Source organism: Vigna angularis, chromosome 8 (assembly GCF_016808095.1).
Source record: "Vigna angularis cultivar LongXiaoDou No.4 chromosome 8, ASM1680809v1, whole genome shotgun sequence".
Lineage (NCBI taxonomy): Eukaryota > Viridiplantae > Streptophyta > Magnoliopsida > Fabales > Fabaceae > Vigna > Vigna angularis.
The window spans coordinates 5,502,170-5,515,087 of record NC_068977.1 but is presented as its reverse complement, the minus strand read 5'-3'; the positions used below and the strand labels follow the sequence as shown (position 1 = coordinate 5,515,087).

Sequence of the window (12,918 nt, the reverse complement as noted above, 5' to 3'; positions counted from 1 at the left end):
GGTATTTGATATTATTGGTAAGTCTTTATAATATGATGATGATGATGGGCAAAGATACTTCATGTCCACCATCACATTCCATCAACATTTTCACATAAATAATTCATTCAACTTTCACGTTAAATAACATTCTTAGATTCCTTCCCACTCACAAACACCTACTTTCCAATTTCCCAATGTGGATCTTACAAAAGAAAATTAAAAATTAACAATCTTTAAGAGAGGGATTAAAATAAGTATTTTTAATTTCGCAAAAAAGAAGAAGGTATTTTACAATTATAAAACTTAAAATATTAGTTTTGTATTTAGAACACAAAAAAACTTAAACATATTAAAAAAATCAAAGTAAGAAATACAATAAACAAATAGTGATTAAACCTATTTTATTTCTATATTATTTTTATTATATGGACAATTTTTTTTGTACACTCTCTCCTATTGACCTATGAAAAAAGACAAAAGAATCGGTTTGATAGAAATAAATCAATGAAGTGAAGAAAAATAAAAGAATAAATGTAAGTAGATAAAATAAATAAATAGAAATGTTTGTTTATAGAAAAAAAATAGAAAGAAATAAGTGAAGAGTAAATAAAAATGTAATGAATTTCGTGATATTTTCACTCATCATACAACAAAACTATATTTTCACCAATCCCATCTTATTTAGGTATGCAAAAATCTCAAACCAAAATCCGATTTTGGAATCTTGAAGTGTGATCACTCGCAATCAGCAGCAATGAAGTTTGGGAAAGAGTTCAAGACCCATTTGGAAGAAACCATCCCTGAGTGGAGGGATAAGTTCCTCTGTTATAAACCATTGAAGAAACTCCTGAATCACCACCTTCCTTCAACCACTACCACCGCCACCACCACCCCCATCAATCTCCCTCTTCACCTTCTCCAAAATCCCTCTTCCCCACAACTCCTGCAGGCTTGGTTTGTCAAGATTCTCAATGAAGAGCTTGAAAAGTTCAATGATTTCTATGTGGACAAAGAGGAAGAGTTTGTTATCCGCTTTCAGGTTCTTCCCCCACTTTCTTTTTTCGTTTCATTTTTTGCTCTGTACTTTTATTTTCTTATTCTTATTAGTTTCTGTTAAAATTGATTATTTGTAAATTGGCAGGCTTTGAATTTCGTTTTTCGATTTTTAATATATAAGAAAATTGCATGGAAATGTAGCTCGTGTGGCCGGAATTGTTGTGGTTGAAAAGTCTAAAACTTTTTTTGTGGGTGAAATCGTGGACTGTTCTCTAAATCCTTGAAATTGTGTTTACACAGTTGGGTATTTGAGAAAGGTCTGATCAAACCCTAATTTTTATCTGGTATATGTATAGGCATGCTTTTTTATGGGATGTTGGTATACAAAGTGCCCTTTTGTTTAGAAGTCAGAAAGGTTTCATTTTTAAGCTGTTTAATGTAATTGGAACATGTATCTAACTTAGTTACGTTCTTAGACTTTATGTAGAAAAAAATACCCTAATCCACTATTTTTAATTTCGATCAAAATGAGAAATTGGTAGTCAGGAAATTGTATTTGCACAATTGGGTATTTAGAAAGGTCTTGGCTTGTTCAATTTTATGATGATACGAAGAAAATTTTACTAAACTATTATGTAACCTTAAAATTAGTTGGGTTGGTTGGGTTCTGCTGAGAAGCATTCCTAGGGCTGTCTGATACCATGTAGCTTGTTCAAGGTTTTTTTAAGGAATATACAAAATAATCTAGTATGACATAACCTTGGTATAATTCAAATTTGTATAATAGTTTTTAGTTGAAAGGGTGAATGGAATCAATACTATCTGTTGGTCTTTTATAATCCCACTATTCAATTGTCTGTCATTTTATAGAATTTATAGATTTTACTAACTTACAAATGATTTTTGCCTGAAACATTGAACAGGAGCTGAAAGAGAGAATCGAGCGTCTTAAAGATAAAAGCAGCCACAGTGAAATGTACACATCTGACTGTGAATTCAGTGAAGAAATGATGGACATCAGGAAGGACTTGGTTACCATCCATGGAGAAATGGTGCTCCTCAAAAACTACAGTTCTTTAAACTTTGCAGGTACACAATCGAAGCAATCTAATATCTATCTTTTTTATAAGTCTACACTTTCCTGTGGAAATTCCATTTCTATAAGGTTTTTTGTTATGGCAAATACATATTACTTGATTCATGTTGTGTGTTTGATGAGGTTTCAGTTAGGTACTTGTTCATTCTTAATACATTAACCTATTATAACTCCCACAGGACTAATTAAAATTTTGAAGAAGTATGATAAAAGAACTGGTGGGTTGTTGCGTCTGCCTTTTACACAATTTGTTCTTCGTCAACCTTTTTTCACCACTGAACCCCTCACAAGACTAGTTCATGAATGTGAGGAAAATCTAGAACTGCTCTTTCCCCTACAAGCAGAAGTAATCCAATCTTCTCCCCCTCCAGAAAATCCGGCTAGACCGCCGGTAGATGGCGTGACAAATGCCTTACCTGAGGCATCCTCAACTCTTGGGGAGGAAACCATGTACATATATCGTAGCACTCTTGCTGCTATGAGAGCCATAAAGGGTCTTCAGAAAGCAAGCTCCACTTCCAATCCATTTTCCTTTTCTTCCCTCTTTAGCAACCAAGATGGTGATGGCACTGGTGCTGTAACAGCTGAAAACTCGGCAGCAAATTCTCCGGCGACCTTGCCGAATGAAGCCAACACTGGCAAAGAGGGAGCCAATTCTGTGTAGGATAAGTTTTCTTTTATGGTTGTTTCTTGTATCTTCTTTTGAATTGCTTTTTGTTAGTTGAAACTAAATTAAATGAGATTTTTCTGTTCGTATATACAATAAAACATGTTTACTGGTGAGATGCACTTGCTCTAGCATTTTTAACTCAGAAAATAATACCTCAGCATTGCCTTTTCTTTTCTTTCCTTTCCTTTCACTTTTGTACTATACACCTCTATGCTTGCTTTTAACTCTTGCTGTTGAAGTTTTGAATTATGACGATTAGTGTTAACATTGTAATATAGCAAACATTGTTTAGCCTAATCTAATTTGTTCAGTTACTAACATATATGAACTAACAAACTTAGCAGTAGCATTCAGAATTTGTAGCTGTAGTTTTTGAACTAAGGGTTCCCCAGATCAAGTGTTTGTAGCTGTAGTTCTTTCCTCAATTAAGTGTTTGACGCACTGCAACATAAAGATAAATGCTTGATATACAATAATTGCAAGGCCATCATTAAAAGTTACATGAATTTTTTTAAAAACATTACTATTGAGTTACAACAAATTAGATACTAAATAAATTATTATTATTTCTATTAAAATACCTAAAGGAATTTTATTTGATTTGCTTTTTTAAGTTTATGAAAGTGAAGTAATAAATTGGTTCTGTAAGAAGGTTGAATAGAGTCATAAGATTCTTTTTTACATACTGATAGACCATTTAGCACCAAAAAGAAAAAATAGCACAACAAATTATATTGGTTCATCAACAATTTTTTAATTATTTCGAGATAAAGGATTATACAAATCAAAAGTTGATTACAAAACATGTACATAAATCACTTTTCAGATATTTTTCTCAATTTTTTCCTAAGTAACTGTTGGCCCATTTAAATATTCTTTTTGAATTAATTAAACTGTAATTTCAACAGCGTCCACAAAATATTATAACAAGAATAATTTATGCGTTATAAATAACTTTTTACAATTCTTTAATTTTCAAATAAATTCAATCGTCATAAATTTATTTTAAATTAACTATTTAAATATGAAAACTAAAACTTTGAAATTAAATATAAAATGTAAATATAAATATGCACTCAGTAACTCACATTTTTTATTGTCACTTGTTGCTATAAATACATAAGGTAGAAGACAAAGAGAATTATCCTCAAAAAAAGACTATAGACTCTCAAATTTAGAAACATTTAATTTTAAGATATTTTTTGTCCTGATTTGCATTATTCATCTTTTTTCTAATCTATTGACTCTGAAATTTTTATTCGTTGTTACTAAGTCATTTTTACCATACTGTAAATTATCAACGATGGAGTCAGTTATATATATCATTGTAAACTAAATGAATATTAAAAGTAAATTTCATTTAATGTTGGCTTAAATGAATGTTAAGACGAAGAGTTGACATTCACCTTCAAAAACAGATACTAAAAAAATTAATGTTTATAATTTTAGTTTATGGTGTGTATCGCAAAAATTTGACATCATTAATTAATTATGGTAAATTTTTATTTGTTTGTGTCAGTTATCGGCCAATGCTAAATTATCATTATAGGAAATTCAATTATTAAAATCCTTATTTTTAAAGTATAAGAATTATGGTCAAAATATGTATGAATAATATTGTACACATAATGGACTTTACGGAGATCTCAGGAGACATATATTATGTCTTCAAAAAGAGAAACACATGTTCAATTGCCCCATTTATAGATAAATAAGATAAAAATGATAAACATTAGGAAAATGACGAAGATAGAGTTTTGATGATGTCCAATTCAAGTCTAAGAGATATCAAGATTCAAGTAGATCCTTTGAAGATTTGTACTGTTATAGAAAGTTTTTGTAATAATTATAGTTAGATGTTTAGGACTTAGATTTTCAGTAGGTTTTGATTTCATATACTTTCATACTGTATGTTTGATATTCAAAATTAAAATCACACTGTTTTAGTCGATTAAACCTAATATTAATCGATTAAAACAGAGTAAGAGTTGAAAACTATAACATCCCAAAATCTCACACTTGATAATTCATAATTTATATATTGAAGCATTACATTTAAGGTAACATCCCATAATCTTACACTTGAAAATTCATAGTTGATATATATCTATATGTTTTAAACTCAGATTTCAACTACAAATTCATAAATATAACTCGAATTCTTCTACTTTATTCTTCTATCTCTCCCTTCCTTGGCACTGAGTCACACGACATTCCTTCGTCTGCTCCTGTATAACGAATTATACGATCATCGCACATACCCAAACACAAACACAAACAAGTACGGTGAGCTAACATGCAACCAATCATTTATAAAACATGCATAATTACTTTGATGCACTCAACAAACCTCATATAATAATTATGTCAGAGACCCTCCTACCATCATACAACAATCGCATCATAGATACTCATACCATCATACAACAATCGCATCATAGATACTCAAACCATCATACAACAATCGCATCATAGATACTTATACCATCATACAACAATCGCATCATAGATACTCATACCATCATACAACAATCGCATCATAAATACTTATACCATCATACCACAATCGCATCATAGATACTCATCCCACCATACCTGTGAGCTCTGAGGTTGTTCCTGTCATCATATTCTTCCACGGCGGAGGGCGAGGGCAGAGACAGGAAGCTTCTGGAACGCCGGAGAAGACGAAGTTAGGTTCAATTTGAAAAATGAAACAACGTGGCACGACAGTTGGCATCAAACCTGGCCTCGCCGTTTGCCACATCTACTAAAACTTAACGTCATCCATTTTTAAGGACTAATACTAAGAGTTTCAAAACTACGAGGACTAAAAACCATCAAAATTTTGAGTGGGGACTAAAACCAAAATCGTGTGATATTTAAGGGACGAAAAACATATTTAACCCTTAAAGTATTTATCTTTACATTATCAATTAGTAACAAAAAATCATTCAATGATATGAAAGTTTTTAACTTCAATCAAAGTTAAAAACTTTTGAACTCATTATTAATATGTATAATGAAAAGAGGAACATTGTGTAACTTTGAACTCATTATTAATATGTATAATGAAAAGAGGAACATTGTGACTTCTAAAGGAAAAGAAAAGAAGGGGAGGAGAATCAAAAGTATAATTAAGGTTTTTAATATGTTTTATTAAGGATAAAATGGAAATACTATATTTTTTGAGATGCTAAAAGGAAAAGGGAGGTAGAAATGACCCTCGACTCCTTAATATAATATGATTCCAGAACCCACGTACTTTTATGATTGTAACCTATATTAATTTTCACACATTATTACCTTTGGTGCTTAATCTAAACAGGTAGAAGAGATGTCTTGCAAGGTTGTGATATATTGTATTGACTCCTACCATCATTATAAATCTAAATTGTCCCATATAACTATTTTTCTAAACAAAGTATTAAAAGATTTAAATAATAAATTAATGTGTCTGAACCAATATACCACTTTTACTTAATTCACAAAAAGTTTTAATAATTAAGTTGATATAATATTATTTTCTTAACCCTAGATTAAACTAATGTAAATATTGCATTTGAGACAAAAAATTATTAAGAAAATATAAATAGTAATATTCTTATTATATCGTTGTTAGGACAACAATTAATTATCTTTGTATTATTAGATATTAAGATGAATAATTGATTATGATATTATTAATGAATTTTTCAAAAAAAATTATTAAGAATATATTACAAAAAAAAATCGAAGCACCTTAAATAAAGTTTTAAAATCACTTTTAACCTAAAAATCTTAAAATAATGAATTTATAAGTTTTTTTTTTATAAAATATTCAATTTTTTTGTCTCTAACCAATAAGACACTTAACTTATACGTATATTTCAAGCATAAACTTTTGTATAATTTTTTCTCATCAAACATTGAATAATCCACCTCCTAAATAACACCATTATATACTTTGTTAAAGTTATTCATTATCTTTATTTGCGTATTTTATATTTTGGTTCTCATGTTTTTCTGTAGATGCACATTATTGAAACTCGTGATCAGTGTCTCTAACTTGTGCAACAAATAAAAGTGCTTACACTAGGATTCTTTCATCGAATCATCTCAACAAAAAAAAAATCAATAAAAAAGGGAGAATATGCAAGAGAGAGAACAAAATGGTCGAAATGAACTAGAACTATGAAGATTTGACGAGTAAAAGTTGCTAAAAGTTTGTAGAAAGTGAGAGAGTGCTTTGAATAAAAAAACAAAAATTCCACATTGAGTCCACAAGTTATAACATAATAATACAAATTACAACAAGTTTAACTATTTTAAACTTTTTGGACTTGTTCCTCTTGAACGAGTTACAATCATCTAATAATCTAACAACAAATCCATTATTAATATCATTCACGTAACTTTTGAGAACTTACAACATTATGTCACATATTAGAATAAAAGTAATCATAAATGAAGATTATGATATAATAAAGTGAAATAAGTGTATATGATTCTCACCGATTGTAAAATGTTTTGCAACACAAATTAGGAACCTAAGCTAATAATGTAGGAAAAGCAAGGTTTAAGTTAATGTCTAATGATTGCTCATCCAATTATGCATTTTCTTTTCCAAATACAAGGATCCTTTTGCATTCATGTTGAGACGTAGAGGTATGTAATCAAATTAAGAAACTCAACCCTTGTTTGTCAAAGAAAAATGCATGACGATGATACATGTCTAAAACTTTTAGGTTTGAAGGTCATCAAACCAATTAATTATTCCTTCATCAAAGTTGTTAAGAAATGAATTTTAATGGATAATCTGATAACAAATGAAACAATATGTTCAACAAACAAAAAAAAAACATTGTTGGGATAAGTTTAAATGCATGACTCTGATGGAATGTTAAGAAGTAAACTTTAAACCCAACTCAACCTCAAAAATACGCTTTGTAAAGTAAAATTTGCACCCACTGATATAGTATGAAATAATCTTATATCTAATCGATGTGAGACTTCTAACAAAAGTTTAATTGCATATACGTTGATGTATAATACTTATACGTTGTCATGTGCTTCAGATTTGCATTTAGCTATAATATGTATCACTAGATGACACTTAAAGAACAAAGCTTCCATGGGAGTCATATTAACTTTCTATTCTTCCTACATATCCATAATTCTCAAAGTCTTTTTAAATGAATGATTAATTAGATTAGTGCAAAATTTAGAACTTATGTCAGGGTGATGTTTCAAAAAGAAAATCTTTATAAATAAACATTTATATTTATAGAAGATTTAGATAACGTTTGAACACGCACACAAAGTATCAAGGTTTTTAGGTTTCCTTCCTCTTCCAAACTTTGCTTTATTATGATGCTTTTTTTTTTTAAAGAAATTATAATTTTTAATCCTTCAAAAGTCAATGACATTAAATTTTGTTTAAGATAACTAACGGAGTGTCACGTATTTTTTTCTTTTTCTGAAATGTGTAAACCCTCTTTCCCTGTTGTCTTCACGTGAGAGGTTGGAGGGTTGCTTCATACTCTTATTGGGATTTTGGGTTGTTTGTTTCTTTAATTGTTTGTGGTTCTGGATCGGTCAAGAAACTTCACTAGGTGGTGTTTGTTTCCAGCTCTGCTTTCTATGTTGCTTCTTTCTTTTCTTTTGTGCATAATTGGTTACTGGGCATCAGATGGATGGGAAAGTTTTCATGCTCAATTCTTCGGTGAGGTTCGAGTTTTTGTTTTTGATGGTTTCTCAAGTCAAGAATTCGGAAGCGAGATTGTTAATTTTTCACGATTTTAGATGTTGATTTTTTAGTTTTCGTGATTCGGGGAATCGGAGGATCTATTGAGGCAACTATTGCAACGACATTTTTAGTTTGAGTTGTTGAATTAGTTTGAAGCATGGAGGTGGTTTTGAACTTTGAAAAAATGTTTTGATTGTCAGATCGGGAAAGTTTTAGGTTTGGTTAAAGTGAAGGTTTTGCTTTGTTGAATTGATGGTTTTGAGTTTTACAGGTTAGGTGCTAGGATGAAGTTGAGCGAGCTAACGAGCGAGTGACAAATTTTAAGGGATGGGCACAAGCAACACAACACAAAAATCTGTGTCTTAAGCTATGGTCCCCTTCATTATGTTATGTATGTTTATCTAAAATAGTCATTCAATGGGGCCTTGTTAAAAAGTTTGAGAGACACTTTTGGTTGCATACTTAGATCTCATTCTCTCTTAGCAGATTCAGCCACCCTCTTCACCTCCTCCAACAAACTATAATCTAACCAAAGGACATCACAAAGTAAACAATAACAGGTGTAATATCCAAAAGGGTGAATAAAATGAAGTGCACATAAAAATGCAGAAAAATAAATCAAGAATAACAACTGTATATTTCTTGAATAATCGAAAAGGGGCTCGCATCCTCTACGAGTAAAATAATACAAAGTTGTATTTTTTACCAAATATAATTACAGGGTACTTCAATTAATTTTCTATTCAGCAAAAAAATTGCTTTCTCACTCAAAAAATTTTTATTCCGTTTGTGGCAAAGAAGAGGACATGTTTGTGATTCCAATGAGAGCATTGCTCCAAAATCTTGTCAAGGTGGACGGTGAGTGCACTACGTCACCGAACGGTGAGGGTTGAACGGCGGGATTAGGGCTCAAGATGGAAAGAAGTGTAAAGGATTATTCTGTAACAAGAGGAAGAAGAAACTGAAATATATGTTTTTGTGTTAAATATGTCAATAAAAAAAATAAACTGAAGAAGAAACTCAAGATTAAATAGTAATGCTAGGAGAGTTGACACTTTTCAGAAAAAGAAAAAGTGATGTGATAATCTATTAATCTCTTCAGACAAAATTTAACGTTATTGTTTTTGAAAGACTAAAAATTATAATTTTTTTAAAGGAAATAATCAAAGTGAAGCAAAGTTTGAAAGAAGAACTAAATCCAAAAACACTTAAACTAAAAACATATTATATATATATATATATATATATTTATTTATTTATATATATATATATATATATATTAAATCTATGCTAAAATTATGAATTTAAGAGAAAATGTAAGAGAATAAGCATTGAGTTGAAGTTCAAATAATTAAAAAATGGTTGGTAGTCAAAGTTTATGCATGACATACCGATTATCGTAAATATTGGGTTGTAGAAATATTTGTTTTTTTTTATGGAAACTAGGAATAATTTTCATAATTTACTAATTGATATGAAAATTACGTGACTTATTTGTCTTTTTGCTTAAATTACTAAAAAAGATTGGCATTTGACCAACACTAAAAATTACTAGCTAAGATTAACTATCAATATTTTAGCTATTTATGATTATTGAACTCTAAATTAGTCTTATTCACTAATTTTATCATTTTAGTGACTAAAAGTTTAGTTTCTAAAATCATATTTTTTGTGTCTAAATATAGAAGTAAAATTATTAGTTAAACATATAAATATATTATTGTAGTATAAGAAAACAAAAATATATATTATTACACTAGTGTAAAATTGGGATACTAACGCGGTTAATACGTCTCGGTTTGTAGAAAACCGAAACATATGAAAACATGGTGACACTTTTACAATTTTAACGAACTTATAGGCCTCGATTCAAGGGGAACCAACATATAAAGATGAGCTTGCTTTAACACTGCAAGCTGTGAATAATATGATTGTCTTTTCTTCATCTCCAAAACTTTCCACTACCCGAGTGATCAATCTGTCATTTAGTTAACACAATCAAAAACATTAATTAATTCTAATGAATGTTACATGCAAAAAAACCAAATAGAGTAATTGTTACATATTTGCACGTACCAAACTCCTAAGAGAAATTTTCTTATCCTCTATCAAATCCAACTCCACAAAGCCACCAAATGTCGGATTATAAAAATCACCCTTTAAAGACGATCTCAAAATAACCAATTAGTTTTTAAATCGACAGAAAATTAATGTTCTTATCCCAAATTGCTTTCAACAAGACACAAAAAAAAAGGGCTTCATGTGTTTTTCTTCCAAATAATATGGCATCAGAATCTTACAAGGCATTATTCTCTTAGAGGTAATAACTCTCAGATCCTAATTTAATGATCACCGCCAAAACTAAGAAAGTGTATAGTTAATTTCAGCTGCCTTTGCTCAACACAGAACCATTGACATCCCATGTTTGATTCTTGGGTGGCATTTAGCTAATTATGTGGCTCTTCTCTTCTCCAATTGATAAAAGTGCTCTTCATCTGTATAACATAATGAAATAAAAAGTGAAGTTAGGATCAGAAAATTCATTCAGTATTTTAAGACGCCTTCCAATTTGAGGAGGAAGAGGCCCTGTCAACTTGTTATTGTGAAGATCACTGCCATAAGTTCACAGTGCATCAACTCATAAGTTCACTGCCATAACAAACAATTCTTATATAGCATGTGGAAGAAGAAACACGAACCTTTCAAATCAGGATGGTGATGTCGTATTGATTAGAATCGTAGGATGAAATGGGGGAAATGGCAGCTACAATGGTTATTCTGCTGTTTGTTTGCACAAAACAAGCACAAAGAAGGTTATAGCATCTTGTTGCCTGATATGAATCACTCTGCATAATCCAATAAAACATCACTCTCACAAATATTTTTTGCATCTAAACATCTAGAGGGGTTAATAAAATGATGGTTCCCATGATGTTCCTTGTGTCTTCTATAGGGATGTTCCCTTTGGTTCAGCCAATTCAGAGAAAGCGACCAATATAAATACACCAGTATTTTAAAAAATTGATTTTTATTTTTCGCACAAAGGAAATCGAAACATCCTGAAGCAGAGAGCTAAATGGGATATGAAGCAAAGCAAAGAGTGAAAGAAGGAAGGGACTTTGGCTGAAAACATGCATATACAATTATTGGAAAAAAAAAATTTAATGTCTCAATAGGTCCCTATTTTTGTCAAAAATTTTAAATGGGTTTCTTTTTTTTTTGGCGTTTCAATTGGAGCGTTTGATGAAATTGACGGAAAAGATTTATTTGCATCAAATTATTAAAAATAAGGACTCAATTGAGATGCCAAAAAAGAAAGGGACCTATTTAAAATTCTGAACAAAAATAAGGATCTATTGAGACATTAAAAAAAAAAGAGAGAAAAATAGTACCTTAGTTCGCTTAGATTGTTGGTGTTTGAAATTCAAGGTTTGTGCTAGAGTTGTTGTTTTTTTTCCTTTCCCTACTTTTCCTTCTCCTGGTTCTTTAGCTTCGGTCTCTTGAATTTGCTTGAATTTGAGAAGACGGTGGATCGTAGTAAAACAAATTTCAGTTTCTTTTTGTTTTTCTCTGCTTTTGTTTTCCTTTTCTTTCCTTTGATTTCCGTTCCAGAATAGGGTACTACAAATTTGCTAATATGTTTTTATCTACTATCATTTTTCTTATTTCAAGTGCTACCATGACTCTGATTTTATATTATTAATTTATTTCATAAATTGAAAATAAATCATTATCCGTGGTAAAATAATAACAAAAACTCATTATTTAATTCAGTTTTAGAATTGTAAATTTTCAAACCATTAGTTTTTTCTTAATCCAAAATCAGAGTTTGTAAGACGAAATTGTAACTAGTATTTTTGCGTTATTTTGAAAATAAAATTCATAATAAAAAAGTGAAGGGACGTAAGAATGTAAGAAGCTTTAGAGTTTTAAAAAAGATAAATAATGTTAAATTAATATAAGATAATTTTAAAATTTTAAAAGTAATAAGCACTTAAGATGATGATGGAAGTAACAATTCTCATAAAGTTTTCATGGGCTTTTAAAGCTATGTACGGCCTTCTCGTATTTGAAAGAGGCTTTCAAAAATCTTGTTTTGAAAATAGTGTTTCAGATATTTTTAATATTTTTCTAATTTTAATATGAAATAAAAATGTGTTCTTATCTAAAAAATGAATATATTTTAGTCTCTAGATTTTAAAAATAAATGAAGATAACTATTTTAACTTAATTAAATTAAATTTTTATGTGTCAGATCTATTTTTTAATTGATATGTTAAAAAAGATTAACGTAATCAAATTAAATAGATTAAATTTATTTATAATTAAATTTTAAGACTAAAATATATTAAAATTTTAAACAGTAAATTTCAATTTTATATCAGGCTAAAAACATATTTAATTATATAATAAAATTATCACTTTGAAAATAATAAAGGTCCATGCAGA

The 12,918-nt window shown here is 29.7% G+C and overlaps 1 protein-coding gene across 1 annotated transcript; it reads left to right on the top strand.

The window, feature by feature from the left end:
* The first annotated feature begins 598 nt into the window (after nucleotides 1–598).
* LOC108344732 (SPX domain-containing protein 4) lies at nucleotides 599–2,914 on the top strand. The gene is made up of 3 exons (XM_017583209.2): nucleotides 599–1,021; nucleotides 1,902–2,067; nucleotides 2,254–2,914. The coding sequence occupies exons 1-3, from the start codon at nucleotides 737–739 to the stop codon at nucleotides 2,736–2,738; spliced, it is 936 nt and encodes a 311-aa protein (XP_017438698.2). The 5' UTR covers nucleotides 599–736; the 3' UTR covers nucleotides 2,739–2,914.
* Nucleotides 2,915–12,918: the final 10,004 nt, after the last annotated feature.

Bases quoted from the DNA above. Each gene is read 5' to 3' on its own strand.
- LOC108344732 (XM_017583209.2), top strand. From the start codon at position 737: ATGAAGTTTGGGAAAGAGTTCAAGACCCATTTGGAAGAAACCATCCCT. The intron at 1,022-1,901 runs GTTCTTCCCCCA...AACATTGAACAG, and splicing joins AGTTTGTTATCCGCTTTCAG to GAGCTGAAAGAGAGAATCGA. The intron at 2,068-2,253 runs GTACACAATCGA...TAACTCCCACAG, and splicing joins CAGTTCTTTAAACTTTGCAG to GACTAATTAAAATTTTGAAG.